At 37.0% G+C, this 27,173-nt stretch overlaps 1 protein-coding gene across 1 annotated transcript in view; it reads left to right on the forward strand.

The window, feature by feature from the left end:
- Positions 1-27,173, forward strand: part of LOC150080557 (tetratricopeptide repeat protein 28) — a 305,395-nt gene that overhangs the window by 247,914 nt on the left and 30,308 nt on the right. The window contains exons 17-19 of the mRNA XM_090380734.1: positions 10,270-11,304; positions 17,139-17,348; positions 17,549-17,780. Coding sequence (XP_090236860.1) covers positions 10,270-11,304; positions 17,139-17,348; positions 17,549-17,780 — 1,477 coding nt within the window. The remainder of the gene's footprint in view (positions 1-10,269; positions 11,305-17,138; positions 17,349-17,548; positions 17,781-27,173) is intronic.

Here is a 27,173-nt window from a genome sequence, read left to right on the forward strand (position 1 = left end):
AAGCTCCTCCATGTTACACAGAATATAAAATTAAATGAAACAGTAAAAAACTGAAAGTGGCAAAGAAGGCAGAAATGGCGAGAGAACTGTTTTAGGTATTGGGTAAAAACAAATGTCTGTGTGGTGGTTTTCCCTCGTGGTGATGATAAAGATGATTGAAACAGGAACAATAAATAAAAGGGATGTAAACTGTTTCAAGTCCCTGCAGGATGCAAGTAGGTAAAAAAATCTTTATTTGAACAAAGAAACTAGAAATTTTCTGAGTTCAGTAACATAGCATGCCAAAATTGTATGTGTAGGGGAGGTAACGTAACATGTAAACATTGTTTTTAATGGGTTTATATGGTTTATTAATATTTGTTTTCTATTATTATAGCTAATATTTTAATCACAAGAAGGCATTTAAATTACTTCTATTTAAGCCCAAAAGATAATATACCAGATAAAATTGTGAAATTAAGAATTCATTTTCCCCTACAAATTTTAGGCTCCATTGTGCTTGCAGAGTCCTCTTCATTTGTGCATATCCTGAAAGAAAATATGTCCCCATCCACTTCAGCATAATATTCAAAACAATTATTGGACCATTCTTTGCAATTAATAGAAGAAAAGCATGTGCTGATGCTTCAGCCCTTGCATTCATGACAAATCTGGCATGTTTGAAAGAGTTAGAGATAATTTTTTTTCGTCAACCTTGTCCCATGTTGAAACACATAAATACATTGTAGAGGTATATGATGCAAGAAAGCAAGCTTATGCAGCATCAGCCAAAAAAAACACTTCCATTTCACCCCTCTGTTCGTTCAAAATACCTGTCCAGCTGAGCCTTAAATTTATTTAGGCTATCAACTTCCACAACAAGGGATGGAAGTCTGTTCCACCAAGCAGCTATCCGCTGGCTAAAGGCAAATTTCCGCACATCTATCCTACATCTGTCTTTCCTCAATTTCAATTTATGCGCTCTCAGATGATTATTCTGAGCAAAAGGAAGAATCCCATCGGTATTGAGCATGCTCGAACCATTCAAGGCTTTATACACCTCTATCAGATCACCTCGCCGGTGCCTAGTCTCCAGACAGTGTAATTTGCAAAACTTAAGCCTTTGTTTCATTCACTAATCTTGTTGCCCTTCTTTGTACTCGTTCCAGCAGCTCTACATCCTTCTTGAAATGAGGCCTCCAGACCTGTATACAGTACTAAAGGTGTGGCCTGACCATTGCCTTATGCAAGGGAATAATCACCTCCTTATCCCTGCTAGAAAAATTCCTGTATATCATTGACAAGACACCATGAGCTACTCTTGCAGCCCGTCTGCACTGCTCAGAGAACTTCATATCTGCCTGCACAATTACCCCCAGGTCATTTTCATTCTCTACCACTGTCAGTGTAGTACCACAGAGTTGATATGTTGCTCTGGGGTTACTGTTTCCCATATGTAGTACTTTACATTTGTCAATGTTAAACTTCATTTGCCACTTCTCATCCCATCTGCTCAACCTCTCCAGATCCTGTTGCAGCAGCATAGCATCAGTAGTGTCCTTAACAACCCTGCCAACTTTTGTATCGTCTGCAAACTTGGACATTACGCTTGATATACCATCATCAATAGAGAAAAAAAAGGTGAAGTGCAGCCATTATCAACCCACTGCAGGATGGAAGCCTCCTCAACAATTCATGCTGAGGGAAATGGACCATAATCTGCCACGCTGGTCCAGTGCGCGTTGGCAGATCGACCGTATTCAGCAGTCAGGGGCTTGAACCCCGGTCTACTCAAAGAGCGTGTGTTACTGCACTCCCGCTCCTGACCACTCGACTATGGAGGCTTATCATTTATAAATACAGAAAACAATAATGGACCCAACACTGAACCCTGAGGGACTCCACTAATAACATTAGTCCACGATGAGCAGTGTCCATTGATTACCACTCTCTGTCTTCTCCCACTCAACCATCCCTTTATCCATAGCAGCAATTTGCCTCCAATGCCACACTGCTCCAATTTGTGCAGCAGTCTTCCATGCGCAACAGCATCAAAAGCCTTTCTAAGATCCAAATATATAATATCAAAGTTATTCCCTGCATCCAGTTCTTTTGTGACTGCATCATAGTATCAAATCAAATTGGTCAGGCAAGACTTTCCCTTAACAAAATCAAGTTGTGTCCAAGCTTTAACTGAAGTCTTGTCTAGATGATCCTGCAGTGCTTCTTTAATCAGTGCCTCCATTAATTTTCCTGGAACAGAAGTTAAATTCACAGGTCTGTAATTACTTATGTCAGCCTTTAATCCTCCTTTGTGAATTGGGGTCACATTTTCACATCTCCAGTCTATGGGTACCTTCCCTGAGTCCAAGGAAGCTCTCATAATTATGGCTAAGAGTTTGCTTACTTCCTTTGCTGCCTCCTTTAATATAACTGGATAGATCCCATCCACCCCAGGTGCCTTTCTTGTGTTTATCTTCAATAATTTCTCCTCCACTTTACTCTCAGTTAGTACAAGATTATCTAGCTTACTGCCAGAGTTGAATACACCTCTGGCATTCCCCTTGCTGAATAACTCCTCGTGTGTGAATGTTGATGCAAAATATTCATTTAGTTTGTTAGCTACCTGAGCAGGATCATCAACAGTTGAACCATCGACATCAAGTGGACCAATCTGATTCATCCCCTTCTAGAGTTTACATAAGTAAAGAACTCTTTGCTGTTTTTCTTTGCATCCTTTGCCAAAGATTTCTCGTAATCTGCCTTCGCCTGCCTAACCTCCTTTGTAACTTGGTTACAGACCAGCTTATGTGTATCATAGGCTTCTGTGTCGCATGTTAATTTATATGTATCCCATGCATTTTTCTTCTCTGACCTCCATTTAGGCCTGAACCTTGAACAATATTTCTTAATTGGTATGAAAAGCCTAGTAGCTTCCAAGATAAGTTCTTTGAATGCTTCCCATTTTGAATTTGCTGTTGGTAATATCATCAGTTGGTCCCACTGTATAGAATTTAAATATTGTCTCAGACCATCATAGTCGCCTTTACAAAATAATAACCCTTCCCTTTGCCCCTGATGGTAGTTTCCTTTTTGAGTAAATCCCACTTCAGCACACTGTGATCACTGCCACCTAGTGGTTCCTTTATCTGCAGATTCTTAATGCATGAAGAATCACTGCTGATAATCAGATCAAGAGTATTACTCCCTCTAGTTGCCTCCCGAACATGCTGATGTAGAAAACAATCATCCAATAAATCCACAAAAGCCTTGTTTGTGTGTGAGTGACCAATCCACAAATTCCAGTCAATATCTGGGAAATTAAAATCCCCCATTATAAGACTCTCTGATTTACTGGCCCACTCTATTTCCCTGTACAGTTTCTTATTATACTCATCAGAGTTATTAGGCATACAGCACTCCTACTCTCAATTTTGATCTCCCAGTGCTTATGTCACACCAAACTGACTCGACACTGCACTGTCCAGCGATGTTGACTGGTTTCACTTCCTTGGATTTTATGTGTTTCTTAACTAATAGCATAACCCCTCCTCCCTTCCTATCCTGTCTGTCCTTTCTGTACACATTGTACTCCCCAAATTCCAGTTCTGCATTCCTTATATCTGTGTGACACCACGTCTCTGATATCCCAACAATATCTGCCTTTGATGTTTTGAGCAATACCTGAAATTCATCAAATTTATTTACCAAACCCCTAACATTGGTGTACATGGAAGTATACATGCACCTGTTCCTATTCTTAGCTACCCTAACACAACCCATGTGTTTACTTGTACCGCAATGAGTCCCAGCAGTCTCTGAAATATCCTGCATCTTGTTTTCCAGGCTGCTGCTCATTCCAATAGAAGCAATGCAAGAATCAATTTCACCTCTGCCAGTGGCTACTGTTAATCTATTAGTCCTTGTATCCCTCCAAGCTAGCAGTTTTCCAACCCACCTAACACTGCCTCGATAGCATCAGCAAATATTCTTGCACCCTTTCTATTTAAGTGTATCCCATCCCTGTAGAAGCAGTCTCTCCTGTTAACAAGTACAGACCAGGCTGAAAAAAATTTTACCCCTTGAGCCTTGCACAATCTTTCCAGGGCAGAATTGATCGACAAAGCTCTCATCATATACTCCCTTCTATCGTGTCTGGGCAGAATTGCAGACACTTTCAAATTCAATCCTAACTCACGGCTTTTTTTTTTTTTTCAGTAATGACCTGTACTTGTTAAGTAATTCTGCTGGTCTCCTACTCTTAATATTATTAGTGCCAACATGTACAACTATATCACCTTTTGTGCCCTTAAAAGATGATATCCGCTCTACAATGTCATCAACCTTTGCCCCTGGCAGACATACCCAGGTCCTGTTCCACCTATCCTTTTTACAAAGCATGTTCCCCGTTTTCCTGACAATAGTCACCAACAACTACTAGTTCCTGTGGGACCAGCGTAGTCTGCCTTGGGGATTGCCGCTGTGTTGCGTGATGACCAAGTGCAAGCTCTGGCATTGATGTGGGCAGCTGAGAGCTTGATGGGCCCCTCAATTTAGATCCTTCGAGGGCATCCACCCTGTCCTTCAAGGTCTCATATAGGCCGATAACAATGCTGAGTTGTCGTCTGATTTCCTTACACTTCTTACATCGCGCAACCACAAAGACGTCCTCCATGGCAATATCATGTCCCGTACCCGATTGCTCCAAAAACATCTTGCAAGCAGTGCATTTTAAAAGGCTGTGATTCGGAGGGCAACTGCCCCCCCTCAGTTCTCCCCTGAGCCACGGCACTCCCATTAGCTTGAGCCTTTTGCTTTGCTGCTCTGGTCTGAGTCATGGATTTGATTTAATTTCAATAAAATGTCAATTTCAGTACAAAATTATAATCCTAAACTTGTATCCCAACACAGTTATAACGCTATATATATTTTTCAGTATTGAGTATTATCTTCGAGTTCCGTTTATATAACTTCCGTATCAAGTTATGTATTAATTAATTATGTTACGTTTTTAATCTAAGTCATTATATGTATTTAGTTAAAAGTACAATTTAATTAACAATGAAATTTAACAAGATTAATAGAAATTACTGATTAATTGACAATATTATATTATATACTATACTATACTAAGCTTATGCTATCTAGTTCGGGATATAACGTTGTGTCGTATAACAATGGCGGCAAGTTACGAACGGTAAATCTACGGACACTTAAGGATTAATTAACTTCCAAATCTCGATGTCTCAATTCAGAGTAAATTAAGGATCCTGACTAGGTCTATAAGCTACTTATAGAAAATAATTTGATGTAACAATTGGTCAATAAAGCAGCTAAATATGGCTAAAAAAACTTCTCGTTCAGCAGAACTGCAACTTGTAACACGTGGATTTTGATTAATTAGATTAATCAGAAAATCTCAAAATAATGCTATACTACTAAATTTAAATCAAAAGTTTTAGAAAAACAATTTCAAATCAATAAATAAAAAAAATCCACTTAGCGGCTTTAAACACTTCTGACTCCCACAAGGAGTCAGAAGTTTTCAGTTTTCTGACTCCCACGAGGGGTCAGTTTTTCTTTTGATACACAGCACAATTTTGTTTAATAGTATTCTTCAATAGTTTTTCTTGCACTGAATTATACCCTGATCAAGTGGCTGGAGAAGTGATATATTAGGTGGCAGGTACTCGGTATTGATTGCACGTAGGCCATTCACTTGGCAATAAGGATGCAGCTATCCGCAAACAGCAGAATTTTTTGATTCTGAGATTAAGAACCTGAGAGAGCATAGATTCAATCTGAGGAAAGACAGTTGTAGAATAGATGTGCGGAAGTTTGCCTTTAGCCAGCAAGTAGTTGATGCTGGAACAGATTTCTATCTGTTGTTGTGGAATTGATACTTACCTTGCAATTTAAGTCTCTGATCCATTCTTCATAGAATTTTGATGGCATCCAAACGTTTGGTTTGCTTGATATGTAGTTGGAAATGTCTTCAAACCTTTAAAGGACCAAGGGGGTTCTGGGCTTTCCCAGTGATTAAGAGAGGAAACTTCTCTGTATCAGATGTTTTTACCACTAGGAGAATATTAATTTGTATTTTTTCTACCACTACATTTCTTACTTGAAATGTAAGCATTTTATCCAGTAGAAACTTAAAAGTACAGTTTCATCAGCAGCATTGGAGATGTTCTCATTGGTGTACCAGCAAAACATTTTTTAAATGATTATCCTTCCATTCCTTTGCATCTTCACTGCCAGCAGCTGCTTGTTTGCCACACACTTTTTTTTGACAGCCCATGACATCTTAAATTTCTGGAACCATCCAATACCAGACAGTCAGCCTTAGTTTTTAAAATATTTTTTGTTTATTTATGGCTATGTTTTTTTGTGAATCTTTTTTCAGTCTTTCAGAATGGTGAACAGTGTAGTCTTAGGAATGTTGAACTGCTTAGTGATTTTGCTATTAGAATGCCCATAGATCTAAAACTTGATCTATAATTTTGACCTAAACATACATCATACATACATAAGACTTGATCTAAACATCCTTGTCAAATCTTAATTTTTCCATAATTGGCAGTGCTACTTGCTTCATAGGAACTATATTGATAAACTTGCAGTCTATACCTGCGTATAATGAAATGATCTTATAATTGAAATTAATTTCATTATGCCAACCAGCGATTTCTCATATTTAGCCTGCAAGCTTCTGATCAGGTTCAATAAATTAGTGTTCTATCATTTCTTTCAAGGTTGTTATAATGAATATAAAATAGTATTAGATTTATGGGAAATTGGCCAGGACCTACCATATGGTTGTTATTATGTGCTGAGACAGTAAAAAGAGGATCACTATAAAGAGCTATCACCACCAAATACGGAGTATGTGGAAAGGTCAAGGAATGACCACCGCATATCCCGGAGCAATATGGCCTTAGTTGCTAATGCTCCTAAAAACCAAATAACAAAACAAAAACTATAAAGAGCTTTGACTATACATATATACATAGCCTTGTTTCTTATTTTGATCTTCTATTTAATTGTGCTTTCTTTAAGCAGTCTGGCACTGCTTTAGGTGCTCTTAGCTACTGTGTATATATATATATATATTTTTTTTTTTTTTTTTTTCCCCTCACTGCATAAGAGCCACTGTTAATCAATCTATTGCATTGATGCACTGATTAGTTTTAGTGAGTTCGTTGATGTGTAGATTTCTTTTAAGTTTGAAATTTATTGATTCTAATTGCCATTGTTGCTGTGTTATCTACTGGTTTTCTCTGTTTGCTTCTTACCTGGGCTTCCCGTTCTGCTAGCTTATTCTTAATTTTGCAGTGTGTGTGTGTGTGTGCGTTTTTGGATTACATGGCGTGTGTCATAACATGTGGCTGCACTTTCAGGATCATTTCAGGACCTAAAAACAATGAAAAAAAATTATATAAACATACATCTGAAATTGCTTTGTTTCTGAGTTACAGTTTGTTTCACGTTCCAACAATTATCTACTTTACCTTACACTTTAATACACACCTGAACACACCTCATCATGGACTGCATGGTGCATCTAAAAATTTCAGGTGTTGTTTAGATTTGCCAAAGTATTTTATTGTTGGCAATCGGTGTCATGTAAGTGATAAATTTCAGATGCCACCCACAAGTTAAAATAGAGTGAATTCAGGTCTAGAGAGTGAGCAGGTTGTCATAATGGGGTTGCCATGGCCTATCCATTACCAGGTAAATAATTAATTTGAATTATTCAAATAGTCTCTGGCTATTTGAATGAGTATTTTACATAAAAAATAACCTAATAAAACTTTGATAAATTCTGAAAATCAGATTACTGGACTTCCCCTCCCCCCAAAGGGATGTATTTCTGTGGGTTATAAACAACACAAGTGAACTCTATAGTGCAGTAGTATAATTATGGAGAATAGTAATTATTATGGCCAATATACAACTTGTTCATCAGTTCATGCATATTTTCCATTATACCATTAGCAGATTATGCTATTCTAAATGTGATTTCGTAGTTTAGAAAAGGATTGCATATGTTGTTCTCGACAAAAATTTATAACTTAATATATTACAATTGACAAATATGATAGCCGGTTTCCCTCTCAGAGAAAATGTTTATTTTTGCGAGTTCCCCCAAGTGCAGTTTGCACTTCATTGTTACTGTATTTTTTTATTGTATCTAAAATTGAGTAGAGGGAAACTCTAGATCCTTAGACAACTAGGAATTGTCATATAGAGCACATTATGATCAAGTCAGGTGTGGATGTATTCAACATCATGGTCTTCAGGTGTTGAAGCGGTGTCTGACAGATGTTTGAACACAGCCCAAGAAATTTGCTGTGACAGGTTGACAAATGGATTGTTTTGGCTGTGCATGCATTCATTCTACCTACCTGGAAACATGAACTGAAATTCTGTGGGTGGAAACCACATTATGAGCAATAATAATTGTTCTGAGAAGAATGTGACCAGCAAATAAAATTTGCACAGATAATGCTGGGATTTTTGAGAGACAGGTTTGATTTGCTGTGGAACATACATCTTGTGACCTAATGAAGTGGTGTTCCATGTTTGTGGCTTTGTCAACAGACATGTTACCAGGTGTTTATGAATTTGAACTGTTTTTCAAAAGTCTGCTTCATTTGATCAAATCTTGCCTCATATATACTTTTATTTATTAAAATTTAAATTTAAAAATGAGTCATTTTCCATGATAGTAGGAATGAACCTCACATCAACACAAGGATGGCACCTCCGTAGCCAGGTGGGAAGGAGCAGCAGTGCGTAGCACACGCTTCTTGATTAGACCGGGGTTCGAGCCCGTCACCACCAAATATGGAGGATGTGGAAAGGTCAGGGAATGACCACCTCATATCCCGGAGCAATATGGCCTTAGTTGCTAATGCTCCTAAAAAAAAAACCAAAATAACAAACATCAACACAAGGAAAAAAATATAGTGAAAATAACTAGTCATAATGAAATAATTACAATGAATTATGATATTTAAAATATCATAATTCAATTCAGATTGTGATGTTACATGCCATCCAAAGAATACATTAAGTTAATAATTTTTTACTATTTTCTTGTATATCTCGTGTGTTAAATAAAGAAATATCAATATTCCTTTAAAAGTAATTATTTTAATTAATTTCTTTGTCACACTTCATTATGTAACTGATTTTTGTGTAATATTCTCAGATAATAATATTTGATACTTGCAGTTATCAACTTTTTATTCATCTATCTTTCTTCCCTGATTGTTGTCCCAGGATTACTTATACAATAATGATAAATTGCAAATAAAGTACAAGTACTATGCCACAGATATTGCTACATATTGCAACTGTGGATATATTGTGAAGAGGAGGCACCTGCAATTTTTGTTAATAAGTGGGGTAAAAAAAAAAAGTAAAGTGCAGCCATTATCAACCCACTGCAGGGTGGAAGCCTCCTCAACAATTCATGCTGAGTGGTAGGGAGCCCCAAAACTGTCTCCTTCAGGGGAATTTCAAAAAATAGGTGGTCATCATGGTGATAAGTAAACAGTAAGGGACAGAACCAAAAAAAACTCTTATACAGTACTTTAAAAAATACCATTCAATACACAGAATATTTTAAAAACACAATTATATATTTCTGGCTTAGGAGTTACCTATGACATTGTTCCTTATTAGGTACCAGCATTCATAATTTGTTTTTACATGGAACTTTTTCAGAATTATGTTTTTTATATGGACTATAGGAATTAAATGATTAATTCTTATACATTAATATACAAGATGTATCAAAAGTTTGAATCTTAGTAATTTCTGATGATTTTTTTAATTTGTTTTCAGTAAGGTATTATTGAAGAATTAGAAACAAAATTACACAAACCAGGAAAAAAGAATTAAACACAGTATTCTTCACATTAAAGTTATATCACTAATACTTGTGAAGCCACATTAACATATGCAAATATCAAAATAGTTTATAATTTATTTTATTTTATTTTTTTGTGGTTTCAGACTTTCAATATTTTCTATAAAATAATTTTTTCACATTTATTTTGAATTTGGTTAAGAGGTTATAATCACAAAACAGCAATATATAATTGCTTTTATAATAAATGATTTTTTCATTTAGTTTGATTAATGTTATATAGCAGCTAAGGAATCTATCAATCTTTTCATAATTTTCTTTCTTAAATCACTTCAGTACATTAAAAATTACTAAATAATTTTTAATTATTTGTAGCATTTATTTTTTTTAATTACTCATTTCTGTTTCAGGAAAATGATAGAACAGGCTTTCTGCGGATGGTCAATAGGAACCACTTGTTCAATAGCAGCAACTATAGTCTGAGTAGTCTGTTCAGTGTTGGAAGTGTAAGTGGTAGTATTGCTAGTGGTTTGGCAAGCAGACCAGGGAGTATAAGGTCTCGATGTCCCCAGTGGCAAGGCCCTGCCCCACTGCATGCTTTGTATGATCTTCTTATTGCTCCTATTGAGGAAAATCTTCCTAGAGAACCAGATCCACAAGAGCTACTTCTAGTTTTAGATGGAGACCTATACCTTGTACCTTATGCTATGCTGAAGAGTAGTACTTGTGAAGAATACCTTTGTGAACGGTTTAGTTTGACAGTGTTACCATCTATTAGTGCTCTGAAAGCCAGTCAACGATCTAAAGTCCTTAGACAACAGAACAATAAGGATCATATATCATCTTTGGTTGTTGGCAATCCAAAACTTCCTGCAACTGTTTCAGAACAATGGGGATGGGCTGATATTACAAGTGCAGAACAAGAGGCAAGTTTGGTTGCAGAAATGTTGTCAACTAAATCCATTACTGGTAGTCAGGCTACTAAAGAAATGGTACTTAGTCAGTTGTCACAAGCTGAGTGTATCCATTTTGCCACACATATATCCTGGAAACTTTCTGCTATTGTGTTATCTCCAGGTGAATTTGTTGAGTCATCCAGGCACTTTTCCCATAGTTCTGGTTCACAGCCAGAAGGCACACACGACACTTTAGAATGCTGCGAGGAGCCGACATCAGAGCTGTCTTCTACTACAGATCTTCCTCCTCTTTCGGAATTTTTGCTTACAGCAGCAGACATCTTGAATCTTAGACTTTCTGCACGATTGGTAGTTATTAGTTCATGTCACACAAGAAATCACCATGGTCGTGCACATTCGGATGGGGTTGTTGGCCTTACTAGGGCTCTTTTGGCAGCAGGAGCCCAGTGTGTCTTAGTATCCTTATGGCCTGTTCCTGACACTGCTGTAAAAATTCTGTTGCGTACTTTTTATTCTGCACTGTTACAGGTAAGATAATTTAACCTTCACTCATGTTCTTCACCTAAAAAGAATACGTTTGGTTGTTGATTGTTATAATTAAGTTTGTTATTTTAAAGAAAGTTCTTGACAAGAGAATGTTTGTTAATACAACTGAAATATTGGTTTAAATTGAATATGACATAATGATTCCCCTTTTTCACTTAAAAATTAAAAAAAACTTACATATCAGGTTTTTTTAAATCATTAATTATATTATTTATTTGGTTGATATTTTTAATGTGGTTATTATAAAATAGATTTATATAAATACAATTGTGTCTGTAAGTATTTTTATATTCATTTATTTATTAAACACTCTACTCTGAAAACTAAAGGTTTTTATAATTTATATCATACAGATTTAATTTTACAGAAACTGTTTTTATGCTTTAAATTTTCTTATTTTAAATTAGAATGTGGGGGGAATGGAGCTGTAAACCTCTGTTGTTTTTCAAGGTTACAAATTTTTTGGTTATGGGAATTTGTAACCTTGGGAAACCACAGAGGTTATAATGAATTTAAAATTCATTATAAATATATCAAAAATAAGAAAATTTACAGGATAAAAACAGTTTCTGTAAAATTAAATGAAACAGTTTTTGTTAAATTAAATGTAAAATTAATTAAATTCATCACTAAATTTTAATTTAATGAATGGATGGATGAACTGAAATGAAATGAAAGGATGGATGAACTGAAATGTGCTAATGCAGACATTGTGTAACATTTCAAGTGCATTTGATTATCAAGTAATGTACCTCAGGAGTTAAAAAAACTTTTATACTGTACTCAAGAATTGTGTACTAAAACTTCACCATTCGGGAGAGAATTCTAAGCCAAGATACTTAGCAGCTTGTCATAAAACAAGTTCCCATGATAGGTAACCATGGGTATGGGATATGTGTAGCATATCTTTTTAAAGGGGGAGAGAACAGGTATGCAGAGCAAATTGGTTAACTTATCCACATGCTGTATAGTGCAGAGGTCCTTAAGAGTGTTTTAAATAAGTACTGAAATTTTAAAAAGAATCAGAATTGATATTTCATATTTATGATAATATTTCTGTAGGGGAAACTAGAAAGGGAATTATGGAATGGGAATTGAACTTAGTCTCCAGAAGTCAACAAAATATGTACTGAAAAATTGTAGATTTGACATTTCATTTTCAAGTAATGCCTTATGTTCAAAACATTTTCACTTATATACTACACCCTATTGAATAGGCTTTCACCAACGAACAGTAAACTGCAGCAGATATAGTCCTCCATTCTTCCTGCAGAATATGACTAGTTGAACTATGTGGAACACATTAGTCTAGCCCTCACATGATATTCCAGTTTTCATCCCATAGGATTAAAATTAGGACTCTGTGCCTGCCATTCCAACCCTTGTACATTTGTGTTCATTAACTGTTCTTAAATAGCACTGGCATTATCCTGTTGAAACAAACATGAATCTAAAGCAAAGAACTGCCACATTGTAGGGGGTGTATAGAATTGTCCAAAATGTTAAGGATGGCATCAACATTCATGATTCCCTTCACAACTATCAAATTCCTAGGCTATATCATGAAAACAGCACCACACCATCGACCCAACTCGTATTGATTCATGCTTATTTCAGCAATTTGAAGTTTGTACAATAATTTTTTCCTCAAGTGATACTAAGGTGAAACAGACTGGCTTGATGGCTTAGTTTAGATTTTTGCTTAATTGAGTAATTGCTGGAATAAGTGCATTGAGTTAAAGAAGAGATCACATTGAGGAAATAAATAGTATAATAGTATTTTATAAAATATTTTCAATCATATCCAGATAAATAACCTTTTATAATTATCTTCACAAGTTTGAATTTTCTCTCAACTTATTGTTGTACATAAAGGTAAGGTAAGCAGCAGCCATTATCAATCCACTGCAGGATGGGAGCCTTCTCAACAATTTATATGAGGAAAATGGACCATAATCTGCCATGCTGGTTCGGTGCGGGTTGGCAGATCGGCTGTATTTAGTAATCAAGGGTTTGACCCCGGTCTACTCAAAGAGTCTGTGCTACTGTACTCCCGCTCCTGACCACTTAGCTACGGAGGCCGTATCAGTATGTGGTATTAGATTGCATATGCAAAAGAGTGCATTATGTTTGAATATTATCAGGATTTGTTTAGTTTTGAGTTGAGTGTGTAATCAGCAAAGGTTGCAGTATAAGTGTAGGATGTCAGTTGGTTTTATGAGTATTTTCTTGTAACAATTGTAGTTGTCTTCCTCATCTCCTTCCTTACTCCACACAGTATTGAAGATGAGGAAGACAACTACAATTGGTTAGTATGGAACGAACCAACATAGTCTATAACATTGCGTGTGGGGAATAAAACTCTTTTTTTACATTGGTTCTACCCAAAATTATCTTTCGATGCAAATTCAGTAAACACAAGGCATCCGTGAGGGCAAAAAGGACAGGTGCATCTGAACTTTCCTTTCACGCCATCTACGAGAACCATGTTTTTCTTTTTAATGAGGCAAGAGTAATTAATACACAATACGAGTATACAAAGCTCTTAATAGCTGAAACACTTAAAATGAAGTTAAACCCTAACTCTATAAATGTACATAGTCCATACACTATTTCAGACTCATGGACCTTTACGTGCATGTGTAAATAGCACTATTTACATTGGTTAACAAAAATAATCTCATTGCAGAACGCTAATTTTAATTGAATCTTATTATATAAGAGAGTGGATATTGTTGAGTGTTTCACTTTACTTCTTATGAGCACGGATCATACCAAAATAACCTAGTCCCTTATAAAGAAGTTTAATCAAAAATATTTTAAGTAAATTTGATAATTGTCTTCAGTTTCCAGTCTGTTATTGCTGGTTGGTTTAGTTTTGGGTGAGTTAATGTACATCGGCTATGCTTTGCTCTTCCTTTTAACAGTGAATAGATAATGGAAATTGAATACAAGATTAGTTTTTAAGTAAACTGTATATTTTAATAATATTTTTAAAGCATAATAATGTGATATAAATTTAGTCCTTTTACATAATGTATTAATTGGATCAATTTGATATGAGCATCAGGCTGAAGAATTTTCCTATCAAAAGGTATGAGTAGATCTTTATATTTTACAAATAACTTGTTAATCTAATACAGTCACTCCCCAGTTAACGTAAGGGTTGCATTCCGTGGAACTCTACGTAAGTCGGAATTTCCCCCCATGCTTGTGCAACACTCTCGACTGTGCTTGCTGTATTGATTGAATCAAAAAAGAAATTTTCGACGAACATGTGAATAGAATTATTTATTGTATTTATTCAATTTTTTATCTTTTGCACAGGAAAAATTACAAAAGTGTGAAATTTAAAAAATTTCAAAATTATAAAATTTCAAAAAAAAGAGAAGAGACAGGCATAACTTCAGTAAGTTTTACCTCTCGAGCATTGTTTCCAGAATCTACGTCTTCAGCTGATAAGTACTCCACTGTGGAGGTTGAAGGCTATGGAGATTTAGAAGGGGTCAGCTGCTCAACCTTACAAAATAACATATTAATGGATGACTGGACGGTGGCTTTTTTTCTTTTCATCGTAGATTTCTTTGTAGCAGGCAAGCATATCATTCACCCCTCTATCAACTTTTAAGAATCGTTTGCTATCAGGATCCATCCATCTTCTCAAACCTCGCCATTGCCGATTCAATTTCACGAAATGCCATTGCCATCTCTCTGGTAATGAAGCGTCTCAGCTCCTCATTTAGTTCATCTTGAGCTTCATCAGCATTTTCTTCTTTCCTTATCGCTGCTTGCATGTCAATAAGTTCTTCGTTAGATAATTCCTTCTCTTCTTCCTCTATTAACTCCTCCACATCCTGGGCAACAACCTCCAACTGAAGTAGCTCTGCAACCTTTACAGTCTTATTTATAACTTCTTCATATATTCATATAATTCATCTTTTTCAAACCCTACGAAGCCTTTTATGTGCCACGGGCATATTTCCTTCCATGCGCCATTTAAACAACTTTTAGTAATTTCTGCCCAAGCCTTATTAATGTTTAAGATGCCGTGGTAAATATTGTAAGATTTCCTAAAGTCTCCACCCTGAGCCAAGGTTGGATGAGTGAAGTCATGTTTGGCGGTAGAAATATGACTCATGTTCGAATCGAAATCATCTAGATGCATAGGATGTCCAGGAGTGTTATCTAATAGAAGCAAAATCTTGAAAGGAACATTTTTGTCTTTACAATATTTATCAACCCAGTGAGCAACATCTGAGTAGGATGGCTTGTGACATTTGTGTGTGTCTGCATTAGGCTACTTGTGCTTAAAATATTACTGTGCTTATGTGAATTGGTTCTAAACGAAGTGCATCTAGTGATGGACAAAAGCCTAAAAGGGACAAGAAACTGATAACTTTGAACTAGAAATTGTGGATTCTAGATAAATGTCGAGAAGGGCTCACATATGCAGCCGTAGGCCGCATGTTTGGTTTCAACGAAAGTAGCATATCATACATACATAAGGAAACAAGAAACTGAGATCAGCGAGGCAGTGCAAAGTGGTGGAATTCTTACTGCTAAATACATGGCTTATGTATGTAATAAAGTGATGTTAAAAATGGAAAATGCACTGTTCATTTGGATCGAAGACCAGCACAACAAAAACAACTTGCCTGTGAACATTGGCATAATTTCGGCCAATCCCTTGTTCTTTACAATAGATTTAACCCCCTGTACCAGCAGCACTGTGGAAACCATTGCCAGCAAAGGCTGGTTCCAGAAATTCAAGAGATGTTATTCACTCCGTAATGTAAAGATTGTGGGCGAGGCTGCTAAGGCCTACCCGGCACAACTCAAGAAGTTCATTGGGGAGAAGCGATATAAACCTAAACAGGTTTTCAATGCCAATGAGACGGAATTATTCTGGAAGAAGATGCCTCAGTGCACCTATGCTGTCAAAGAGAAGAAGGCCCAGGATTCAAGGCAGAAGTCTCGACGTCAGCCAACCCTGCTTCTTCTCCAGCCTCTGAGATCCCTACTACTGAGGAGTACTGAATCCTGTGGTGAATATCCTGATGCATGTCTTATTCTTAACTGTGTGATAAAATTTTGATACAGTATTTTAGAAACATGGGTCTAAAATGTTACTCATTATTGTAAAACACAATTAAAACCTTTTAAACACATTTAAACATTTTTTTGGTTAATTGTAAATGGTTGCGTAGAAAACATAGGCATACGTAGAAAACATATGGCCAATTGGGCCTATTTGGGCAAGAGTACAGATTTTCACGGAATTTCATGTTTTCAAGGGAAGTGTTGACATCTAACCCCTGCAAATATGGAGATCGACAGTGTATGTATATATATATATATAAGTTGTATTAATATATTGAATTAAATATGCATAAATGGATGTGATAGTTATACAAAGTGCCAGCAACTAGCAGAGTGATGAAAGTAGAAAAAGAAGTGTAGTAGATTTATGAAAGGTGAAAGAATGTTAAAATCCTAGAGGTTATGATAAATTAAGAAAAATTATGGGCTGAATTACCAAGCCAATATAAAGTGGGGGAACTGTAAAGGAAAATTAGTACATCAAAATTATAATATAATGCAAAAAATTGCATTATATTATCATTTTGATATACTAAATTTCCAGATTTTTATATATATTCATATAGAAATGCGTTGATAGCTTGCACTTACATACAAATAGATATACAAATATCGAAGGTTATCCATCTATATATAGACTGAAAATTATTATTCATTGTTAAGTAAAGCTAATATTTCATTTATTTTTTAAACTAATATTATTAAATTTTATTTAGGGATCACGTGTTAGCATAGCTTTAGCTGAAGCCATGAGAACTATCCAGACAACCAAACATTTTGCTCATCCTGCAAATTGGGCTAGCTTTTTTCTTGTTGGATGTGACATTCGTCTTAGTAATCAGGTTGCACTGATGGGTCAGGCTTTAGGAGAACTTCTGAAAACACCAGACAGATGTCGGGATGCCTTAAGAGTTGTTCTTCACTTAGTAAGTTTATTTATATAAATTTATGAATATCTTTAGACAGCTATTTTTCCAACTGGATATTTTAATTGTAAGGGTTAATTTTGCATATATTATAGAAATGTTAAGTTTCTAATATGGAACTTAAATTTTATACTGTGATGAAAAAAGAAATTTGTTATTTAGTATTATAGTATTTTTTTAATTCTTTCACGTAATTTCAGGTGGAAAAATCTTTGCAACGAATTCATAGAGGTCATAAGAATGCAATGTACACTACTCAGAAAAGTATTGAGAATAAAGTAGGTCCTGTAGCTGGTTGGAAGGAGCTGCTTATATCTGTTGGTTTTCGTTTTGAACCAGCATCAAATGGATTGCCTGCATCTGTATTTTTTCCACAGTCTGATCCTGGAGAAAGATTAACTCAATGTAGTGCCAGTTTACAGGCTTTACTTGGTGAGTGCCAATTGCTAGGATGTAAATATTTCAAATGTATCCATTCTCCTGCATTCAGAATATTTTTAAAATGCTGCTTATGAAAACACAGGGCCGTCTTTGTCTTTTCTTGTGGGTTTTTTTTTTTTTTTTTTTTTGTGCTTGGTAGAGGTTAAATTGCTTAGTAGTTAAAAGTTACCATGAGTTGCCATGATGTTTTATTATTTTTAAACAAATGGCATTGCCAAAACCCCTGCCTATTTAGGAGCTTACTTGTTATCAAATGGATGATAATTTCTGGTGACGACAGTTCCCTGACAAAACAGCAGTAACTAATATATTGAGTAAGGATCCTTATATAGAATATTAATAAATTAAATATAAAAATGAAGGGAAGACACTTGTTTTTCTATTTGAAAAAGTAAGACTCCACATCTGGTACAATAATTTACTAACAAGTTGCAGACTATGCCTCTGAATCATCTGTATGATTCCTTCATCAAGCAAAAAGTTTGGGTTTAATTCTAAGCAGAAAATTAAAATTACATGCATTATATTAAGAAGAGAATATATAGCTACATTGGAATTTGATATATGTTGAAAAATACTTATAAGCATAGTGTAAGGAAATTAATATGATATCCAGGAGAGAATTTTGAGATAAGCTGTTTATTAGATACAGCTATGTACTTTGCATTTCGGTTTCTGTGAGAAGTGCATAGCTGTATTTAGAATTTTATGACAACCTGCTAAGTAGCTTGGCTTAGAATTCTCTCCTGAATATCATGTTAATTTATAAGGTCATCAAGAAAAGATGCAACTCTTTTGAATGCTTATATTTCTTGACATATTTCTCTAGCATTGGTGAGTCTGGTGTTATTAAAGATGTTAGACATGATACTTTATTGTTCAGACAAAACCTTATTCATTATGTGATCCTTGCACATCCAAGGCTATTCACAGACATCAATTGAAGTTTGCCATACACAACAGCTGTGATTTTTCTCCTTTCACTTCTTCAATGGTATGTGGATTGTTCCTTGTAGACCTTCAGTGATCCTCTTAGGAAATAATCACACAGATTGAGATTTGACAATCACAACGACAAAGATCATCCGATTTCACATCGTCCAGGATAACAGCTAGAAATAACCATGGCATTACAATGTTCCTCTGGGAAATGATGAACTGCATTCACTCTATGTGGTTTTGCTCTATCTTGTTGGGAAAATAACCAAAAATGAAATAGCTACAGGCATGGGTGCAAGCAGCATGGTGCAAGATGGTGCAAGTGCACTGCCTTTGGATTTCAAAGTAATACAGTATTTTTAATATTTTCATTAATTTATTGAAACAATAAAACGATACAAATTATACATTAAAAAAAAAAAAAAAAAGCCTAAAATATTAATTCATTCGGCTCTACATGTAACTCAGTCAAACTTGACTTAAGATATTGCACGTTTTCCAAAATTTGATGAATAAAAAAATTATTCCAACATGCACCACCTTGCAAAATATTCTGCAGGGCACCCATGGCCACAGGAGTACTTTGTTCTTAGTTTATGTTAACAGGTTTTGCATGGCAGCCCATTTCTGTAAAACTTTAGCATGTCTTCTAAATTGTGATTTATTGGTTAGAATTATTAAATTTCTGCTTTGATTGGTTTTAAGACCTTTTTTTTTTTCAATCTCACATTTTTTCATTTTAAGATTTTTTTTTTTTTTTTTTTTTATGAGAACCCCAAACACGAGGGTATTAGAACCTATAGTACTTAGTACCGTGCTTGGGTTGGAGGTTGAGAAGACGAAAGAAGATATTTGTTGACATTGGACTTGAACTTCTGTAGATTGTAATTTTCAGGAAATACGTATGAAGGAAGGTTGTTCCAGAAAATGGCAGTTGAATGAATAAATGAGGAAGATGAAAAGTTGGTTCTGTGGGTTTGAAGTTGGACAGTAAATGAATGTTGGCTGGTGGCGGCACGTGTTCGGACTGTTTTGAAAGAGAGAGCGGGAATTATAGAAGCCAATTCGGAAGAACAGTGCCCATGGAAGTATCTGTAGAAGAGGCATGCAGCAGAAACAGTACGTCTATGAGAAAGCAAGTGGAGAGACTCTGTTAGAGATGAATCATTAATTAACTTAACTGCCCTCTTCTGAATGGAATCAAGAAGCCTGAGAGAGGTTTTGGGGGCACCACCCCAGATGTGGGAACAATATTCCATGGCAAGGCGGATTTTCGATTTATACAGAGTGAGCAACTGCTTGGAAGAAAAGTAACACCGAGAGCGAAAGAGAAAACCAAGTTTTTTAGATACAGAGGAAATGTGCTTGTGCCAAGAGAGATTAGAAGTCAGGGTAATCCCCAAAAGAGATATATCATTTTGCCTAGAAATCGGAGTGTCACCAAAGATAAGCATAGGAGCAGAAGAATCCTTTTTGCGAGATATAAGACAAGACTGAGTTTTAGAAGGGTTGAAATCAACGAAGTTGTCTTTGCCCAACTGGAGAATTACCTGAAGATCGACATTTAAGGAATTGGTAGCAGATTTTCGAGAAGTTGAAGCTGATTAAGCAGGAAAAGGTTTCTCAAAATGGAAAGTGGATGCAATGTTCTATCATTGGCAAAACTATGGATAGGATTTCCAGTTAATGGAAGAAGGTCATTAATATACATGAGGAAAAGAATAGGGGAAAGAACTGAACCTTGGGGGACACCGGCATTAGTGGAGAAGTTAGAAGACAGAGAGCCATCTACCATCACCCTCAGTGAGCAATCAGAGAGAAAACTAGATAACCAATTACTAAAAACAGTTGGCAAACCATAAGATGGAAACTTGTTTAGAAGACCTTTATGCCAAACACGATCGAAAGCCTTTGAGATGTCAAGAGCAGCTACTTGTGTTTCACCAAACCTTTCCATTGAATTAGTCCATAAATGGGTAACATAAGCCAGAATATCACCAGTGGATCGACACTGATGGAATCCATACTGGCGATCGTTGATCAGACGGAAGGTTTCTAGGTAGTTTAAGAGTTGGCGGTAAATTGATTTCTCCATTACTTTAGAATATGTAGAAGTAATTGCAATGGGACGATAATTGGATGGGAGGGATTTGTCACCCTTTTTAGGAACTGGCTGGATATGAACAAATTTCCAAGCAGAAGGAAAAACACCTTTGGAATAAGAAAGTGAAAAAAGGTGTCAAAGAATAGGAGTAAGTTCAGCATCTGGAGCTTTCTTAGCATCAAGATTCATCAAAATCCTTCTGATAGCCTTTTGACGGAAGACCACAGGAGGTATTGAATGGACCGTGTTGGGAATGGTGGGAGGTGTTTTACCAAGATCATTAATACATGAGCTGGAAAAAAAATAGGATGCGAGCAGGTCAGCTTTATCCTTGGCTGAAGTGACAACAGAACCATCTGGTTTGAACAGAGGTGGGAGCAGAGATGGGCAAAATTTGCGGCCAATAGCTTTGGCAAGAGACCAGAATGCTCGGCTACCATTAGGACAAGAAGCAAGTTTACTACTCTTAGCCTGTTCAAACTCTAGTTTGGACTGATTAATAACTGCTTTACAATTGTTGCGAGCTTTGGTGTAGGCAGAAAATGAAACTGAAGAATTATAAACAAGCCAATTACGATATGCAACATTCTTCTCTTGAACAGCCTTAGCACATTTATTGGAAAACCAAGGTTTAGATAAAGGACGAGATTTTAAAGTGGAGTGTGGGATAAAGGATTCCATTCCTGCAAGAATAATTTCACTGACACGATCTGAGCAAACATTGACATCAGAAGTTTTGAAACAGTAATCTGACCATGGAAAAGAAGAAAAGAAGTCTCGCAGGTCATCCCATTTTGCATTTTTGTAATGCCAAACAACACAAAGTTGGGAATAGCCATGAGATAAAGGTTCCATTGGAGAAGAGACAATCAGCAGGTTGTGGTCTGAAGTGCCTAAAGGACCTTTCACTTCAACTGTGTACTTAAAAGGGTTGTTTGTGAGAAAAAGATCAAGCGTATTGGCTGTATGATTAGGATTGTCCGGTATTCTTGTAGGTAAATGAACAATCTGTGCTAGGTCATTAGTAATTGCAAAAGCCTCAGCATCTCGACCTGCTGGGTAGGTGTGACTAGAAAACGGAAGCCAGCTGGAGTTGTGAACATTAAAATCACCAAGGAAAATTACCTCACTGTTAGGAAAGTTGGACTGGAGAAAGTCAAGTTGCAAAGAGAGGAAGTCAAAGAGCTCCAAGTGATTAGTGGAGTTGGAAGAACGGTAGAGACAACAGATGAATTTTGACACAATGAGGTAGAGAGATTTTAAGCCAGAGAAGATTGAAAAGAGGAGATTCCAAATTACCAAGTCTCTGACAGGGAATATCAGAACCAACATATGCACAAGTACCACCTTTGAGACGAAAGGAATCATACAGCAAATAATTTGGGCATCTGAGATGAGCAGTAGTTGAATCAACCGATAACTGAGATTCTGTCAGAAAAAGTACATGGGGTTTGGCAGACTGCAAGTGGAAATGGACATCGTTGAGATTAGAATTGAGACCACATATATTTGTGAAATGAATTAGGAAGTGCTTGGGAGATTTAGATCTTTTCACAGATAAGCTTGCTCTATTAGTTTGACATTTCATGGTGTATTCAAAAGTAAGAAAAAGTGGGTGGGACATGCTGTATGAAGTAATGAAATTTTAGGATATGGCGTACACATGGTAAGAATATACCCAGATCCTTGACATGACGAGGCCTTGACAATGCTCCCCACATACACACTACTCGGACTCCCTCCAGTCACTCTGGCAGAGTAGAGGTAGGAAGATTATACACTAGCTGATTCGGAAGCCTCCTAGAGAGTTACCAATAGGTTTGGTCCAGTGTACTATCTAGCGGCCGGCCTGCGAACACAGTTTTAGAGCTGTACCCTCGAAATGTAAGGATTATTGGATCTCGCCACGACGTTCATCATAACCTCAAGTCATCAATCTTACTGCATGATGGAAGAGATAGGGAAATGTTGACCGGAACTTAGCTCTAGAGACTAAACACGGGTTCCACCACTTCAAGCCTCCAATAAGCAAAGTGGTGGTATTTCACCGGTTGATGAGAGTCGTCTACCACCTAGTACTGCCTGGTAACATAGAGGGGCGGCGTTCCTCCATGTGGTGTGGGCGCCACACCTCAACTCCTGGTTACGTTGGTTCACACCTGTGTGGTCACCCACTATGTACTTGTGCATGGAGGTTATACCCAGGATTACTAACAGTCCCACCATCATGAAGGTGCAAGCAGAGGATTTGACTGTCACAGACTGTCCGGACTTCGCCGAAATTGGGCCCACTTGACTTGAGTGTTACCCGAATATCAGTTCCATCAGCGTTTTAGACTCCCGGGTAGCAAGTACAGCTTGTCTGGCATATCTGAGAGAATGTCTGTGACAACCTCAAGGACCAAAGACTAAGATTATCACTATCACTGGATTTTTATCATCATCATCAGCCATTTTCAATCCACTGTAGGATGAAGGCCTCTCCAGAAACTTTCCAGTTCCTTCTGTTTTGAGCACTGGACATCCATTTACTACCCACAAACTCATGAATTTCATCTATCCATCTCAGCCTTTGTCTTCCAGGTTTTCTTCTAGCTCCTCTTGGACACCATTCTGTTATTTTCTTAGTCCATCTGTCATCATGTCTTCAAGCTATGTGTCCTGCCCAAGACCATTTTAGTTCTTCAGTTTTGATAAGAATGTCCTTTACTTGAGTTTGCTGCCTAATCCATGTGTTTCTCTTCTTATCGAACAGTCTGATTCCCAATATGATTCGTTCCATTCTTCGCTGTGTAGTTCTCAGCTTCTCTTCCATTCTTTTGGTGAGTGCCCAAGTTTAACTTCCATAAGTCATGGTGGGAAGTATACATTGGTTCATTATTTTACGTTTCAGACAAACTGGGATATTGCTCTTCAGTATGTGACTATATTTCCTGAATGCTATACATCCAAAATTTATTCTTCTTTTGACTTCCAGCCATTTATCATTATTACAGCTAATAACTTGTCCCAGATAAGTATACGACTCCACCTTTTCAATTATTGCTCCTTCAATCGTTATTTCCCTTTCTGTGGCATACTTGTTCATCATTACTTTTGTTTTAGCCATATTCATCTTTAGTCCAAAATCCTTACTAGCTGTGCATAACTGATTAAGATTTTCCTCTAATTCTTTGGGACGTGGCTTATGACCACAATGTCATCTGCAAATCGTAAATGGTTTAGGTACTCTCCATTCACAATGACTCCTTTCTGCGACCAGTCTAATATTCTGAAAGCTTCCTCAAGGGCAGCAGTAAACAGCTTCGGAGATATTGTGTCCCCTTGTCGAACTCCTTTCTCAGTTTTAAATTTCCTACTGTCTTTGTCTAGTCTAATAAAGGAGGTAGCACTCTCATATATTTTCTTCAAAATCATAATATATGGGGAATCAATGCCTTGCCTTTCCAGTGCCCGAAACATTGCCTTATGCTGTATGTCAAATGCCTTTTCATAATCCACAAATGCTAAGCATAATGGTGTTTTATATTCATTTGCTTTCTCCATTAGCTGTGATATTACGTGAAGGTGATCCATAGTTGAGAATCCTGTCCTAAAGCCAGCTTGCTCTTTCGGTTGATTCTTATCAAGTATTCTTTCTAATCTGTTAGTAATGACCCTTTTGAACAACTTGTAGATGTGGGATAACAAGCTAATTGGTCTATCAAATAATTTCTAATTTCTGATTTATCTCCTTTCTTATGCAGCAAAACTATGATTGCATTAATCCACTCCTCAGGCACCACACCTTTTGTAATGCATTTTGTGAAGAGTCTTGCCAGTTTTAGTTTTTGTGCCATGTCTCTTCCTCCCAATTTTAACAACTCTGCAGTAATTTCATCTTCCCCCGGGGCTTTCTGATTCTTCATTTTCTTCAATGCATGTTCTACCTCATCAGGAAGAATATCGGGTATGTCGTATTTGTTGCTACTTTGCAATCCATCTTCCCCACTGCTGGCATCATTCCCCTGCTCCTTGTATAATTCTCTATAGTAGTCTTCTGCTATTTGAATTATGCCTTCTCGCCTGTTTATAAGTACACCATCGCTATTCTTCAGTTTCAGTATCATTTGTGTTTCTGTATTACTGCTCATGGCTGCTGATTTAAATCCTTTGTTTTTCCTTAATGCTTGTTCTACTTTTCTTGTGTTAAATCTTCTTATGTCCTCTTTGAGTCTCTTTCTAATGGCTTTGCATAACTCACTATACTCAATATTCTCCCTGTCAGTGTTTTTCTTGCTTTTCATTTGTCATCTTCGGTTCATCATGACAAGTGTTTCTTGACTAATTTTTTCTTCTTTGGATTTCTTTTTCCCTATAGGTTTCTTGGGCTTTATCACTTTCAGAAAGTTGTAGTATTCCTCGTCGATATCTTGGTCCTGAGCAGTCTGCAGAAGCTCAAACTTGTTCTTAAGTTCCAGTACATACTGTTTTTTCTCCTCTTCTGTTATCTCCAAGACCTTTGTATTATTTACTCGAGTCATTTTTTTCCTTTCCTATATCTATATCAAGTGTACATCTTACCATTCTGTGATCACTTCCAACATTTACCTTATTCAGGACGGTAACATCATTCACAATATATCTTCTGTTAGTGAGGATTAAATCGATTTCATTAGTAGTTAATCCATTCGGACTTTTCCATGTCCACTTTCTGTTCACCCTTTTCTTGAAAAAAGTGTTCATTACTGACAGTCCTTGAGATTCTGCAAATTCCACAGTCTTTCAACTCTTTCATTTCTTTCACCAATTCCAAAATTTCCTATAGTTACCCTTTTCTGCGCTGTTTTGTCTTTTTCTAACCTTATCATTGAAGTCTCCCATAATAATAGTGTAGTGGGTTTTCTACTCATCTAGAAGACTCTCAATTTCGGTGTACATTTCTTCAACCTCTTCATCATCATGGCTCGATGTTGGTGCATAAATCATTATAATCTTTAGCTTGTACCTCTTAGAAATCTTGAGTATTAGTCTTGACACCCTTGGTGATGTACTTTTGAATTCCAAAATGTTGTTTTTAAAATGTTTATGGACCAGAAACCCAACTCCACCTTCACTCCTTTCACTGTTTCCATTGGGGTACAGCAGATTTCCACTTGATAAACTTATAAGTGATTCATTTCTTCTTCTTGTTTCAGCCAAACCAATGATATTCTAATTAACATTTTCTAATTCCTTTTCCAGCTCTAATATCCTGTCTTCACCGATGAGTGATCTTACGTTATAACAGGCCAGGTTTAGTTTCCGTGCATGGCAGCCTAGTCTTACCCAGAGATTCTTAGCTTAGGGCCATTTGCTTCATCGTTCTGTCATATGCTGGAGGGTTTGGTCTTTTCCTCTTCATGCTGACCAGGCGTCTTGAAGAGAACCACTCTACACGTTCGTTGCCACCTAAGTGACGTAACAGGGCTTACCATCGAGAAGGTGTGCATGAGTGGATTTTAGGGAGGCAGGCCAACCGGACTTCTCCTAAATCTTCTGTAATAGAGAGATATTGGATCCATCAATGTTTTAGGCTGAGTGTCTGATAACACACAGGATACCTGTTCCCCTCTAAGCCTCGGATTTTTATATGGTGCACTAATGAGTGTCTATACTCTGTTCACTCTAACTGTAATCTTGACATGAACAAATACACCGATGAGCCAAAACATTATGATCAGCGAGTTGTTACGCAGATCGAAGCAACTGCAGGTGAACTACGGCGTGTGCGCGGATTGGGACGTGATATAAAAAACACCTGATACTGAGCTCCTTTAATCAGTGTTACTCTTGTTCTTCAGATGGGAAAGGCGGCAGAATTAAGCGAGTTTGACAAAGGCCAAATTGTAATGTCCAGACAACTGGGTCAAAGCATATCCGAAACAGCATGGCTGGTGGGATGCCTACCGAAAGTGGTCCAAGGAGGGAAAATCCACGAACTGCTGTCAAGGTGTTGGATGACCATGGCTCATCTATGCTCGAGGTGAGAGAAGGCTCTCCCAGATGGTACGTTGCAACAGAAAGGTGACTGTGGTGCAATTTGCTAGTAATTGGAATGCTTGTGACGGAAGTAATGTGTCACAACACACAGTACATCGAACCGTGCTGAAAATGGGACTGCGCAGCCGCAGGCCGCTCAGAGTGCCCATGCTAACCATGGTTCACTGGCGACAGCGCCTACAATTGGCACGCGAGCATCGAAACTGGATCTTGAGTGATTGGAAGAAGGTCGTCTGGTCCGATTGCACCATGTGGACAGCCGGGTACGTGTGCATCATCTACCTGGGGAAATGATGGCACCTGGATGCACCATGGGACGA

Source organism: Mastigoproctus giganteus, chromosome 9, assembly GCF_048544385.1.
Source record: "Mastigoproctus giganteus isolate SK-2022 chromosome 9, ASM4854438v1, whole genome shotgun sequence".
Classification (NCBI taxonomy): domain Eukaryota; kingdom Metazoa; phylum Arthropoda; class Arachnida; order Uropygi; family Thelyphonidae; genus Mastigoproctus; species Mastigoproctus giganteus.